The sequence below is a fragment of the Nelumbo nucifera genome, chromosome 2, assembly GCF_055504915.1.
Source record: "Nelumbo nucifera cultivar China Antique chromosome 2, China Antique-T2T, whole genome shotgun sequence".
NCBI lineage: Eukaryota > Viridiplantae > Streptophyta > Magnoliopsida > Proteales > Nelumbonaceae > Nelumbo > Nelumbo nucifera.
The window spans coordinates 5,905,705-5,916,762 of NC_142650.1; the positions used below are offsets into that span (position 1 = coordinate 5,905,705).

The following is an 11,058-nucleotide window of genomic DNA, read 5'->3' on the forward strand; positions in this document are numbered from 1 at the left end:
TAGCTGTAATACACAAGTATAGCAATGAGAGGGAGAAAAAGATAAATAATGAAGGAAAGAATGGTGTGTTTTGTGAGTATTGCAAGAAACCTAGGCACACAAAAGACACCTGTTGGAAGCTTCACCCGAATCTTGTTCCGGAAAGACTCAGGAATAAGAAAGGGAATGCAAATGTTGCTATTACATTAGATGGTTCTTCCCTTCAGGGGCCTCGATCCACTTCTTTGGAGGCCAATGTTGCATCAAGGGCAGCATTGACTCAGTTGGATAATGAAGTTGGGCTTGTAGGATCATCTTAGTCTGTTTCTACTATTACTACACCTCATTCCTCCACATCAACATTTGCCCACTTAGGTACAAGAGCCACTACTTTTCATGCCACTATTCCAGGTAACACTAACCCTACTTGGATTATTGACTCTGGTGCATCAGATCATATGACAAATTTGTTTTCATTATTTACTTCTTACAACTTGTCTTCAAGTAGTGATAAAGTATCCATAATTGATAGCTCTCTTGTTCCCATTTATGGCAAGGGATACATCAGAATCTCTGATGCCATTACTTTATCCTTAACTTTGCATGTACCTAAGCTTAGAACTAATCTACTTTCAGTTAGTAGCCTTACAAAAAGCCAAAATTGCTCAATAACCTTCTTTCCTGACCATTGTATTTTCCAGGATCTTATGACAAGGAAGGTGATTGGGACTGGCCATGAGATGAATTGAATCTACCTGTTCGAGCACCCCCTGAAGTGATAAAAGAGTTGTGAAGTCTTTTGTTTTTTAGTCTATGAGTCAGATTATGATTTGGCATAATCATTTAGGTCATTTGTCTTTTGGGTCTTTGAAAAACTCGTTTCCTACTTTGTTTAAGTCAGTCCATATGTCTTTTTTAAAGTGTGAGAGTTGTGAACTTGCAAAACATTGTAGATCTTCATATTTTTTTAGTAATAAAAGAAGCAATACTCCTTTTGAAATTGTGCATACTAATGTATGGGGGCCATATCATATTCCTATTATGAGGGGTATAAGTATTTATTGTTGTTTGTTGATAATTACTCCCGTTTCTCATGGGTTTATCTTATGCGTTATAGATATGAGGTTCTTACCTTAACCAGTGCCTTTCATCAAATGGTTCTCACTCAATTTGAAGTCAGAATCAAAATTTTCATATATGATAATGCCAGAGAATATTTACTAAATGTTTGAATTCATATCTTCTTGAGTATGGAGTTGTTCATCAAAGTACTTGTTATCCTCATACACCTCAGCAAAATGGGGTAGCTGAGAGGAAAAATAGGCATATCCTGGAAATTGCAATAAGCACTATGCTGAATTCTCATGTTTCCATTCATTTTTGGGGGGATGCTATTAATACAGTTGTGTACCTCATCAACCGAATCCCTTCTTGTGTTCTGGATATGAAAACTCCTTTTCATTATTGTATCCTAAGAAAGATTTGTACACCACCCCTCTTAAAATGTTTGGGTGCACTTGTTTTGTTTAAATTTTAGGACCCCATCGTCCTAAGTTTGATCCTAAAGCTACTAAAGGTATATTCCTTGGCTATGCACAGAAACAAAAGGGATATTGCTACTATGGTCCTAGTTCTAGTTCTCGGTTTGTATCCATGGATGTTACATTTTTTTAGGATATCTCCTATTACTCAGGTGTTTTTTCTCAGGGGGAGAATAATGAGAAGGATCGTCATTGTCCCAGAGTTCCTCTACCTATCCCTATTCTTTAAGGAGAGTTGTGTAGTGAAGCTGCTTGTTAGAAGTGTAGGGAGTTGAGAGTTTATCACAAGAGGTGGAGGCAGGTTGATTTCGGTGCTCGTAACTAGTATAGGCCAATTCCTTTATCATCTGCAGTTTCAGATTCTGATATTTCTCCCTCCTTGCTTGTTGATGCATTACCCTCATCTTCTGATCCTCTCCCCCCTATGTATGATCTTGACCTTCCCATTGCAGTTCGCAAGGGAAAGCGTTGGTGCATTTCATTTACTGCCCATTGCATATCTTAGTTTATCACCTTTGATCATCTTTCACCATCCTATAAGTCATTCTTGGCATATATCTCAGCTACACATATTCCTAGATCTCTACAGGAAGCTTTTGTAGTACCTAAGTGGAAGAATGCAATGGAAGAAGAGATGGGTGCTCTCGTTAAAAATAAGACTTGGGAGCTAATTGACAAGCCATAAGGAAAAAAAGAAGCAATTGGACGCAGATGGGTGTTCACTATAAAGCATAATGCAGATGGGTCGGTTGAAAGGTATAAAGCTCGGCTGGTGGCAAAGGGGTATACTAAGACTTATGGCATTGACTATCTAGAAACCTTTGCACCTATTGCCAAGATGAATACCATTAGAGTTCTACTATCCCTTGTAGCAAATTTCTCCTGGCCTCTGTTCCAACTCGATGTCAAGAATGCTTTCCTTAATGGGGATTTGCAGGAAGATGTGTATATGGAATTACCTCCTGGTTTTTATGATGCTGCTATAGGAAATAAAATTTGCAAATTGCAAAAGGCTTTATATGGTTTAAAGCAATCTCCAATAGCTTGGTTTGACAGATTTAGATTGGCTCTTGAAAGGTTTGGCTATGTATAGGCCCACTTCGATCATACTTTTTTTATTAAGAGAAATGGTGCTTCTCACACCCTTATTGCATTGTATGTTGATGACATTGTTGTGATTGATTGTGATCCTGATGAGATTAATTCTCTTAAACAATTCCTTCATGCGGAATTTGAAGTGAAAGACCTTGGTGATCTCTACTATTTATTGGGAATTGAAGTGGCCCGCTCAATAAATGGTATCTTTATTTCACTAAGGAAATATGTCATTGATCTTCTTGAGGACACTGTGAAACTAGGGGTTAAACCCGCAGACACACCCATTGAGGTGAATCATAAGATAAGTGTTGAAGGGGGTGAACCTATTGAAGACAAAGCCATGTACCAACCACTAATTAGAAAGCTCCTTTATCTATGTCTCACTCGCCCTGACATCTCTTGTGCTGTTAGTGTGGTAAGCCAATGCATGCATTCTCCTAGAACAAACCATTTATTGGCTTTGAAAATAATCCATGCTTACTTGAAGAAATGTCTAGGTAAGGGAATACTCTTTAAAAATAATGGTCATATGAAAGTTGAGGTGTATACTGATGCTGAATGTGTTGATGATAGAAGATCAACTTCATGATATTTTGGCTTTTGTTGGAGGTAACCTTGTGTCATGGCGTAGTAAGAAATAAAATGTTGTTGCCCATTCAAGTGCCGAGGCAGAATACAGGTCTATGGCCTATGGTGTGGCTGAAGTGTTCTGGTTGAGATATCTTCTCGAGGAACTAGGGATTGAGTAGGAGAAACCGTTGAGGTTGTATTATGATAACCAAACTGCTATCAATATTGCTCATAATCCCATCCAACATGACAAAACTAAACATATTGAGGTTGACCATTATTTCATCCACGAGAAAGTTGATTCTCAAAATGTTTGTTTGCCCTATGTCGCCTTTGATATGCAACTTGCTGATCTCTTCACTAAAACAATCACTAGATTCAAATTGGAATCAGACTTGTGTAAATTGGGAATGATAAATATCTATTCCCAACTTAAAGGGAGTGTAGTGATAAAATGGACCAGACATGATGTTCCTTGTTTATGTAGTCCCTAAGTTCAGTTTTTATTTATTATTTATTGCATTTATGCTTGCTTACATGTACTATTGTAGGTAGCAGGGCATTTTTGTCCTTTTACCTAATATTATGTTGAACATATAAATAATATTGCCTTGGGCGGCAATAAATGATTTTTTCCCATCACTCTCTTGCTCTTGCTCTTCTTCTTCTTTGATTTTTTGTTTTATTTTGTACCCAAAAGTTCTGCTAACAATAGTAACTTCAAGTTCCATTACAAACGGTTGATCATTAGGTGGCCAAAAAGCATCATTTGATGGCTTGACATGGGCATGATATGTAACGTAATTGTTACCAGGTTTGTGCCATTAAAAGCTCTTGGATTTGGAGAAAACAGGAAGGCTGGTATGCAGGATCTTGTAATTCTAATGGGGTGAGGTAAGTCCACTATCTACCTATCTACCAATGTTGTCAAATTCGACCAAGCTGAATCATTTTGGGATTGAGTCACATATCAAATAGTAACCATATTTTTTTTTGTAGGAAAACAAAAATAAAATTTGCCTACACATGAAGACAAACACACACACACAAAACGTATATAGCAAAGTAGATGGAACGTTACCTAGAAATGAAGAGGTTAGGACTCTCTCTTAAAAAAGAAAATCCAACAAGTGGCAAAATGTATAGAAGGCGACCTGAAAACAAAGATATTAGGATTATCTCTCAAGGGAAAACCGGACAAACAACAAAGTAGACCGAAGGCAATATAAATGAAATGAAATGAGATCTAAAACAAAATGAAGTAAAACCTAAAACAAAATCAAATCAAAATTTGCATTCTTTTCATTTGCACTCCCATGCTCACTGCAACCAAACACGGCCTAAAAAACAATTTATGGACTTGTAGTTGCAGGCAAGTGAAGTTTGGAAATATCATATTGTAATATATACACATATAATATATAAAATAGCATATGCATAGGTAGGCCGGGTCCAGGCCCGATCCGAACTCGAATAACTAGGTCCAAGCGGCGAAGCCTGGAATTTCTGGGCCGGGCTGTCCACTCACGGCATGGGAGTCACATGACTCGCATCTGTGAATGGCCCATCCGAGAGCCCGAGAGCCCGAGAGCCCTTACCTGGTATATACACTTGACAGACAGCACTCACACTCAGAGGCCAGAGCAGGATCAAGTCCCTTTTCCCGCCACTGCATCTGAGAGATTTTGATGGCGGACAAGAAGAAACGCCGTCGAGCTGATCCCAGCTCAGATGATGAAGAAGATTATGGAGGAGGAGGACGCAAACCCCTCCCCTTCAAGAAACGCTTGAAGGCTGATTCCGTTATCCTGTCAGAGCTAAAAGATCTTACCGATTCCTTTAGGTCCAGCTCTACTTCTGAGAAAACCCTAACCCTCTCCGACCTCGATCTTTCCTCTACCTGCCGCGAAGTTTGCGACCTCGACCTCTCCTCCGTCCAGGACACCATCGAACGCCTTATCCTCCGTGTTGCCCAGTCAATCCTTTCCGGCAACGGCTTCGCCTTTGACGTCCCCGCCCGCGGCAACGCCAACCAACTATACGTACCCGAACTCGACCGTATTGTTCTCAAGGACAAGACCTCACTCCGCCCTTACTCCAACGCATCCACCGTTCGTAAAACAACAATTACAGCTCGAATTCTCCAGCTTGTCCACCAGCTCTGCATCAAGAGCATTCATGTCACCAAGCGTGACCTCTTCTACACGGATGTCAAGCTTTTCCAAGATCAAACGCAGTCTGACGCTGTACTTGATGACGTTGCTTGTATGCTTGGATGCACCAGGTCGAGTCTCAATGTGATCGCTGCGGAGAAAGGGGTTGTTGTTGGAAGGCTCATTTTTAGCGACAATGGCGATATGATTGATTGTACCAAGATGGGGATGGGTGGGAAGGCAATTCCTCCGAATATTGACAGGGTTGGCGATATGCAGAGTGACGCCCTCTTTATTCTTCTCGTGGAGAAGGATGCTGCTTATATTAGATTGGCCGAGGATCGGTTCTATAATCGCTTTCCCTGTATTATAGTTACTGCAAAAGGGCAACCAGACGTGGCAACGAGGCTCTTCTTGAGGAAGATGAAAATGGAATTGAAGCTTCCTGTACTTGCACTTGTGGATAGTGACCCCTATGGATTGAAGATTCTATCGGTATATGGTTGTGGATCCAAGAATATGTCGTATGATAGTGCGAATCTGACCACACCTGATATTAAGTGGTTAGGGATCAGGCCAAGCGACTTGGACAAGTATAAAATACCTGAACAATGTAGGTTGCCCATGACAGAGCAAGATATTAAGACTGGGAAGGATTTGCTAGAGGAAGATTTTGTGAAGAAGAATCCAGGATGGGTTGAAGAGTTAACTTTGATGGTTAAGACTAAGCAAAAAGCTGAGATTCAGGCCTTGAGTTCATTTGGTTTTCAATACTTGTCTGAAGTGTATCTGCCGCTGAAGCTACAACAAAAGGACTGGTTATGATTAAGTGGGAAAAAGAGACTACTGGTACTTGTTTTACCTGTTCTCCTAATGCACGAGAAATAAGAAATCATCAGTTATGTTTTTTTTTTTTTGTAATTCTGTCTGTTGCAGTAGAAGTGTATCAATTTCCATTGCTGTCATCATACTTGTTTTTTCCAATTGGGGGACCAGGGGATGGAATGGTTGTTTATGACCTGTTTAATCATCTTACATGTATTTTAGTAAAACAGATCAGACCATAGTTAGTAGCTTCATTTGGATATTCAGATACACAGAAAGACATCTCAAAGTAGTGCTGTATTGCATTCAAGAATAGTTCCTTCTCATGCGTGTCCATGATTGCTGCAGTACTTAGGTTTGGCAGTGCCACAGTATAGTAGGATGTGTCCGGTTATATTCTGTGCCATGTTTAAAAGGGTTCCAATTTGTAATATCTATACATTGTTTACAATGCTATTCATCTAGCTTGGATAATGGGAATCTGCTTTTATGATGTTCAGGTTCTTGATCCCAATTTGATGGTTTGAACAAAGTCCAGAACAAAACCAATTAGCCTTCTCATTCATCATCAACTTGTTGCTGATGGCAGTACTTATATAGATGAAAAGGATCAAGATCAGTAAATGGAAATTAGGATAATAGGACCCTAAGATTTTTACTGGAAACTCAATCTGGCCTTTAGACCCTTAAACTGCAGATTTACATGCATAGCACATTAAGCAGCAATTCAATCTATCAGAGATTGTGTGCAGTGCATCTTGAACTTTCAGGGTTCCAGCCCCTAGTTTCAAGGCATTCAGTTTGAAAACCAGTCATTTATAAGTTATCATATGCCACACCGGCTTTGATGGTGGCTCCATATCAATAATACATGATGGATTTTCCCTAGGCTATTCTTGGTCACACTGCTGCACATACAAATGCATTTTGCATTCTAATACAGCTTAATCATCTTAACAAATTAGATGGCAAAGCATGCATCATGTGCACCTTTCTTTCTATTTTTTTCTATATGCAAGAGTTTGTTTGACTGTCTAGCTACAGTTGTACATGCACTGTTCCCTTAAACGATAGTCACAAGATCATATTAATTTTGTCAATTAGTTTTCTCCTGCCAATGATGAATGCTCTAAAGAGCACAAATAGAAATATACAGTCTGCATTCTGTCATTGAGTGTTTCTCTTTCATTGCCTTTCAGTATCTATGCCACTCAGTATTTTAACAGACTTTTTATGGGTTTTATTGGGATTTCCATAGCATGGGTTTTCCAGCCAATGATGCCTTAAGAAAATGCTGCATAAATATTTCCTGTAAATTTGCCAATAAATTATTCAGTGCTGTTAGCAAAATGCTCTCATTAATCCATCTTTTAGAAATCTTAAACATGCATTTATTTCTCCTATTGAGTTTGATAAGATGTTGGGTCCTTAAATCCCTTTCTCTTGTGCTTGATTCTTCAAAGCCCTGGTTAATACTCCCTATTCCTTACCTCCATTTCTTGTTAGAGCCCTTTGGGTTGGTCCTGCTCCTAAGGTTAAAGCATTTGTTGAGAAGCTTTCTTGAAGATCATCAACACAGATGAAATGCTCCAGTGTAGATAGGCAAATTGGTACCTATCTCCTCACACATGCATCATCTCTCTAAGGAGTAGAGAGAATGTTCCACCTTTCTGTGGCAGTACACTAGAACAGCCCTTCTCTGGAGTGCTTGTAGTGAGTGCAATTCCAGAATCAAAAGAAGTTACAAACACCATTGTTGATCTTAATGTTGTAAGAGAAAGAGTTATAAAGTGTGCGTTGACTAGGAAAGAGTTGAAAGGCATTATGGTGGGCTCTATTTTAAAAGGATGGTCGACAGTGGTGGGCTTCCCTGATCAAAGATGGGTTACAAGTGACTTCTAGACCTTGTGAGGCACCAGTGATGATGCATAAAATTGGATTTTGACAGCAGCTTTATTGGCAACCTGGGGCTGGGAAATCAAGTTTGGGGGTGTTTTCAAAGATCATGCAAGAAATATTCTGATAAGCTTTTCAGATCATGCTGGAGTTGGAAACTCTTTAAGAGCCAAACTTCTTGCAGTGCTCCAAGGGCTAAGTTAACTTTCAATGTGGGCTGGAGTAGATGACTTGTAAAAGACAACTGTCAGATGTCAGTAGGTTGGTTTCTATCAGGAAAGGAAGGATCATGAACCCTAATATTTCTGATTAGAGAAGTTAAAGTTTTGGCTTCAAACTTGAATTACTTGTTTGGGTGGATTCCTAGGCTTTCCAAAAGCTTTGCTGACAATAGGGAAGGTGTCAATAAAGATGACCTTAAAATGGAGGATGCTAACATGTAATTTTTCCAGTTTCTTCATTATTTGTTTTGCCAACTGAACAGCTCTTGGTGATGGAAGACCTACATCCTTTGGAGAGTAGGCATTGTACTCTCTAGGTCTCTTTCTTTCATTTTCAGTAAAGGATTATCCTTGTTGCTGATGAAAAAGTGCTAGCTAAACATTAAGTTTCAGAGAGATGTTAATAGGCAAAATTTGGATGCACACATTTATATTGGCTGCCCTTTAGGGAAAAAAAAAACAAAAAGCATTGCAAAAGAGTGTGTTTAGGGACTATTGCTGTGTGATACTGACCATCTATTCTGTGCCTACCTGTTAACTTTACTAGAGCTGAGGTGTTAGCAGTATTGCAAGGATTAAGAATGGCTAAATTCCTTAACTACAATAATATCGTGGTGGAGGGAGATTCTAAGGTGGTGGTGGAATGGGTTAAAAACAAAGGACCCTTGATGTATAGGCACATCATAAGAGAGGTAATGCAGCTGGATAGGAAAATAGGAACATATTGAATTGGGTAAAGAGATTAGCCAATGGATTGGCTTACACCTTAGCTGCAAGGGGCTCTTAAACATGAGTTTGTGATCGAGTTTCTCATAGAGATTGAATTGTACCTTGAAAGATAACAATTGGAATGAGGGTAGGTAGTTTCGACTAGCCTACTAAAAGAAGGATTCATTGGTTCCCTTTATGACTTTGTAAATCAATTATTCATTTATATAAAATCAAGATAGTTCAGTTACCAATATAAGAAACTGTAAGAGCCAACTGGTAAAACCACTTTCATCCTTTTTTTAACTGAAATAGAAGAACACAAGGGAAAGAAGGAAAATCAGTAAAAGAGTTGTATTCCAATTTCAATATTTGCATGCTACAATTAGGCATTAGCAGTGGGCCTTCATTTTTACTGTATTTACATCATAACTATTACAATGAGGTGAGGTATTCTCTTTGTAATACCTAGAAAATCAATATAAATACAAATATGCATGAGTGGTATTATACAGACATTGGCTTTGTTACTTTCTGTGGTTCTTACCTTTTAATTGTACCGACTTTTCTGTGTAACTGTAACCAATGATACAATGACTTCCTTGTGACCTTTAACATGTGTAGAACCACAGGTTGTCTGGTCAAAGGTTCACATTCCATCAGCAATCTGTTCTTTTTAGATTTGTATGATCTGGATCTTAAGCTGAAAGAGATTGCAACATCATTTCTAATAAATGATGCTCTAGGTCCTGCAACAATGATATCAAGCTCCATTTCATCTTGAAGAAGTTTGATCATACCAACATCACCTAGTTTCAAGGAAGGGTTAAAAGACTTGTGGTTTAAGCACACCTTTCTTAGTTGAGGAACATCCGGTTAATTTTGATAGATAAAAACTTCTTGTATGTATACGTATCTGTACTTTTATGCAGATGTTTCTCTTTTCTTTCCTTAGTATGTTTCCCTATGCCTAAATGCCAACATACAAAGGGATATCTCTAATATCCTTTTTTTTTTCCTTTTGAGAAGTTAAAAGGCATTTATAATCTCTGTTACAGTAAGCATCTTATAAGTAATAATCATCTACCTTGAAAGGCTTGAATGGTTCTCTTTGATCATCCACATAACTGCAAGAATGGTAATCCGAGCTTCAACCTCTCGAGACATGGAAAGATTTGAGAACAAGAGGAAAACAAAAATAATTAAAATGGCTGTTTTTAAACAAACCTTCTAGCATGTCTTTAAGTAAACATGTCTGGCTATTTCTGTGATAGTATTGTTAGTAAAAAAAACCTTGGGTCCGTTTGGTTTGCAGGAATAGGAGTCTGGAATCGGAATGGGTTATTCCGATTCCAACTGTTTGGTTGGGCGGAATCGGATTCCCATTCCCATTCCTGTTGGAATGGCATTCCCCCATTTGAGGGAATGGCCATTCCCTGCCCCTCCCTTGAGAATGAAATCCCATTCATGCTGATTTTAATTCCCATTCCCATTCCCGTCTGAACCAAAGAGACTATGGACCATTCCGATTCCGATTACGAACTAAACGGACCCTTTATACTGTCTCATTCAGATACAGGAAATTTTGTAGCCCTATCTATCATTTCAATAGTGTCTCTATTCTGTACTGTTTAAGTCATACCCATAAGAATCCGTACTTCAAATCGTAAAGAGAACTTCGGCATCCCATATTGACACAGCAGAACATGGATGTGTATGGGTTCTGGGTGGTATATGGCTAAGCTGTACCTAGATATGGCATTAACATGCATGAGTATACAATTTTCTTCCCGAAATAACCCCATTACTCATACACCTTAAACCTAATACTCCAACATTTTGCAAAATGCCTTCATTATTTTCACATTCAAAAGAAGACAGTTGATAGCTATAACTTTGTTGGTTTGTCAAATATAAGAATTGCCTTGGATTAGGTTCTTAATTGCTTCACCCAAAGGTTAAGTCAATTCATTGTGGCAGTTGATTTTATTGGCGGGTTACTTAAATTAAATTTCATCCTTTTATAAGTATTCTTAAAATGAAACTTCAATTATGTTAGATATTTTT

General features: G+C 38.6%; 1 protein-coding gene across 3 annotated transcripts; it reads left to right on the forward strand.

The window, feature by feature from the left end:
- The first annotated feature begins 4,805 nt into the window (after positions 1-4,805).
- Positions 4,806-10,096, forward strand: RHL2 (Spo11/DNA topoisomerase VI, subunit A protein). Of its 3 annotated transcripts, none has more exons than XM_010255167.3 (2): positions 4,806-6,190; positions 9,616-10,096. In XM_010255167.3, exon 1 carries the CDS (start codon positions 4,877-4,879, stop codon positions 6,164-6,166), a length of 1,290 nt encoding a protein of 429 aa, XP_010253469.1. In that variant the 5' UTR covers positions 4,806-4,876; the 3' UTR covers positions 6,167-6,190; positions 9,616-10,096. The 3 variants fall into 3 exon arrangements, with proteins under 3 accessions (XP_010253469.1, XP_088755605.1, XP_088755606.1); XM_088899479.1 differs by having other exon boundaries at positions 9,624-10,096; XM_088899480.1 differs by having other exon boundaries at positions 9,738-10,096.
- The last annotated feature ends 962 nt before the right edge of the window (positions 10,097-11,058 follow it).

Excerpts from the sequence above, each read along its gene's own strand:
- RHL2 (XM_010255167.3), top strand. The coding sequence starts at position 4,877 with ATGGCGGACAAGAAGAAACGCCGTCGAGCTGATCCCAGCTCAGATGAT.